The 2832-nt window shown below is 46.3% G+C and overlaps 1 protein-coding gene across 1 annotated transcript; it reads left to right on the plus strand.

Annotated features, from left to right (window-relative positions):
- The first annotated feature begins 429 nt into the window (after window positions 1–429).
- LOC111398157 lies at window positions 430–2452 on the plus strand. The gene is made up of 5 exons (XM_023025093.1): window positions 430–483; window positions 535–650; window positions 723–1733; window positions 1789–1996; window positions 2108–2452. Exons 1-5 carry the CDS (start codon window positions 430–432, stop codon window positions 2450–2452), a joined length of 1734 nt encoding a protein of 577 aa, XP_022880861.1.
- Window positions 2453–2832: the final 380 nt, after the last annotated feature.

A 2832-nucleotide genomic window follows, 5' to 3' on the forward strand; every position in this document is an offset into this window, starting at 1 on the left:
AGCCCTCAAACCGAAAAGGTACGAGGCTCTCAAAGATGAAGTCAATAAGCTTAGCCGCAGTAGCTTCATCAGAGAATCCGTATATTCAAAGTGGATATCCAACCCGGTCCTTGTGAAGAAGCCTAGCGGGAAATGGAGGTGTGTGTAGACTTTACAAACTTAAACAAAGCATGCCCTAAAGATAGCTTCCCACTGCCGAGGATAGACCAACTTGTGGATTCCACTGCTGGACATGAACTCTTGAGTTTCATGGACGTGTACTCAGGGTACAACCAGATACCCATGTTTTGACCTGATGAGGAGGCCACGTTGTTCATCACAAACAGATGACCATACTACTACAAAGTCATGTCCTTCGGATTGAAAAATGTCGGAGCTACATATCAGAGGCTGATCAACATGATGTTTGCCGAACTCATTGGCAAAACCATGGATGTCTACGTGAATGACATGCTAGTTAAAAGCCTCCAGGCGAATGAACATGTAAGTCACCTCTACCAAACCTTTCAAATTCTTAGAAAATATAAAATGAAGTTGAACCCCCTCAAATGCACCTTCGGCATGGCTTCAGGTCAGTTTTTGGGATACATTGTGAACCAAAGGGGAATCGAAGCAAATTCGATAAAGATTAGGGCCTTACTGGAAATGAGGTCACCTTAAAAGCCAAATGAGGTCCAAAGCCTCAATGGTCGGATAGCCGCACTCAGTCGCTTCATCTCCAGAGCCACTGATAAGAGCCTATCATTCTTCAAAGTGTTGAAGCAAGGAAAGAAGCTCCAATGTATCGGTGAGTGCGAGGGAGCCTTCCAAGCGCTAAAGAAGCACTTAGGAGAGGCGCCTCTGTTATCCAAACCTAAACCACAGGAATCACTATTGCTATACTTGGTGGTCTCAGACGAGGCGGTCAGCGCAGTCATAGTTAGAGAAGAAAACGAGCACCAATTGCCGGTATACTATGTCAGCAAAGCACTACTCCCAACAGAAATACGCTATCTGGACATGGAAAAACTGGCACTCACCCTTATCATGGCATCAAGGAAACTGAGGCCGTACTTCCTGGCCTATTCAATTGAGGTTCTCACCAACTTCCTATTAAAGTATGTGCTACAGAGAACGGATGCTTCGGGCCGCTTGCTAAAATGGGCAATCGAGCTAAGTGAGTTCAACCTACTGTTTCGACCCAGACATGCCATCAAGGGACAAGCCTTTGCAGATTTTGTGGCTGAATTTGCTATATCCCCAGAAGTGGAGGTGACAATGGAACTAACTGAGCCCCCAACATGGAACCTGTTCGTGGATGGATTCTCAGGAAAAACTGGCTCCGGAGCTAGGATCGTCTTGGAAAGCTCGGAAGGCCACAAGCTAAATTGCGCAGTAAGGTTCGACTTCAAAGCCTTGAACAACACTGCCGAATATGAGGCCCTTCTAGCAGGACTTAGACTTACGAAAGAAATGCAAGTCAGAAGGCTCCTGGCAAGCAGCGACTCTCAACTTGTGGTAAGTCAGGTCAACGAGAACTTTGCCACCAAAGACAGTAGCATGGCTGCATATTTAAAATTGGTCCTGGACCTAGTCCCTCATTTCGAAAGGTTTGAATTGATCCAACTCCCACGCCTTGAGAACACTCATGCAGACACCCTGTCAAAATTGGCCAGCGGTAAAGATTCAGAGCTACTAAAGATTGTCCCCATTGAACGCTTGTCAAAGCTCTCTATCTCCGGAGGTGAAGAGCTGTTATGGATAGAAAATACCCCATTATGGACGTAACCCATCATGGCCTATCTTAAGGATAATCACTACCAGCTTCGAGAAGCGAGGTGAGGAAGTTAACAAAGAGGGCTGCGCACTTCGTCCTACAAGAGGATGTCCTCTACAAAAAGGCTTTGCCTCACCACTTCTCCAATGTGTAGGAGGGAAAGAAGCCATGTATATACTCAGGGAGATCCATAAGGGAATCTGCGGAAATCACTCTGGAGGAATGGCTTTGGCACACAAAGTACTCCGACAAGGCTACTTCTGGCCAACCCTGAAAAGAGATGCTTGCCAATTCGTTCAGAAATGTGATAAGTGTCAGTGCTTCTCAAATATTCAAAGACAGCCTTCTTAGAGCCTCTCCGTAGTCACTAGTCAATGGCCATTCGCCAACTGGGGCATCGACTTCATTGGTCCGCTCCCAAAAGGAAGAGGAAGCGCGACTTTTGCCATTGTCACCATTGACTACTTCACCAAGTGGGTTGAGACTGAACCTCTTGCCAAGATCATTGAGGCGAATACTACAAAATTCGTCTGGAAGAACATCATTTGCAGGTTCGACATTCTCCACTCTTTAGTGTCTGACAACGGGAGACAGTTCGACAACAAGAAGATGCGAGACTTATGCAACGAACTAGGGATAAAGAAGGATTTCTCAACGCCTCATCACCCCAAGCAAATGGGAAAGTTAAGGCAGTAAACAAAACCATCAAGTATAACCTGAAAAGGAAGCTTGACACCTCGAAAGGGGCGTGGGTCAATGAACTTCTCCACGTCCACTGGGCCATTCACAAAACTAGCTGAACTGCGACAGGGGAGACACCTTTTTCAATGACCTATGGAGCTGAAACCATGAGCCTGGTCGAGGTAGGAGTCCCTTCGCATCATCGGATACACTTCAATGAGATCGAAAACGACGAAGCTCGAATGAGCGAACTCCACCTCCTTGAAGAAAGGAGGGATACCTCCCGAGTGAAACTGGCTAAGTATAAAAAAAAGATGACCCGCTATTACAACTCCAAGGTCAGAAATTGAACTCTTCGATTGAGGGACCTCATCCCTAGAAGGGTCTTCCAATCA

This window comes from Olea europaea, chromosome 8 (genome assembly GCF_002742605.1).
Source record: "Olea europaea var. sylvestris chromosome 8, O_europaea_v1, whole genome shotgun sequence".
Taxonomy (NCBI): domain Eukaryota; kingdom Viridiplantae; phylum Streptophyta; class Magnoliopsida; order Lamiales; family Oleaceae; genus Olea; species Olea europaea.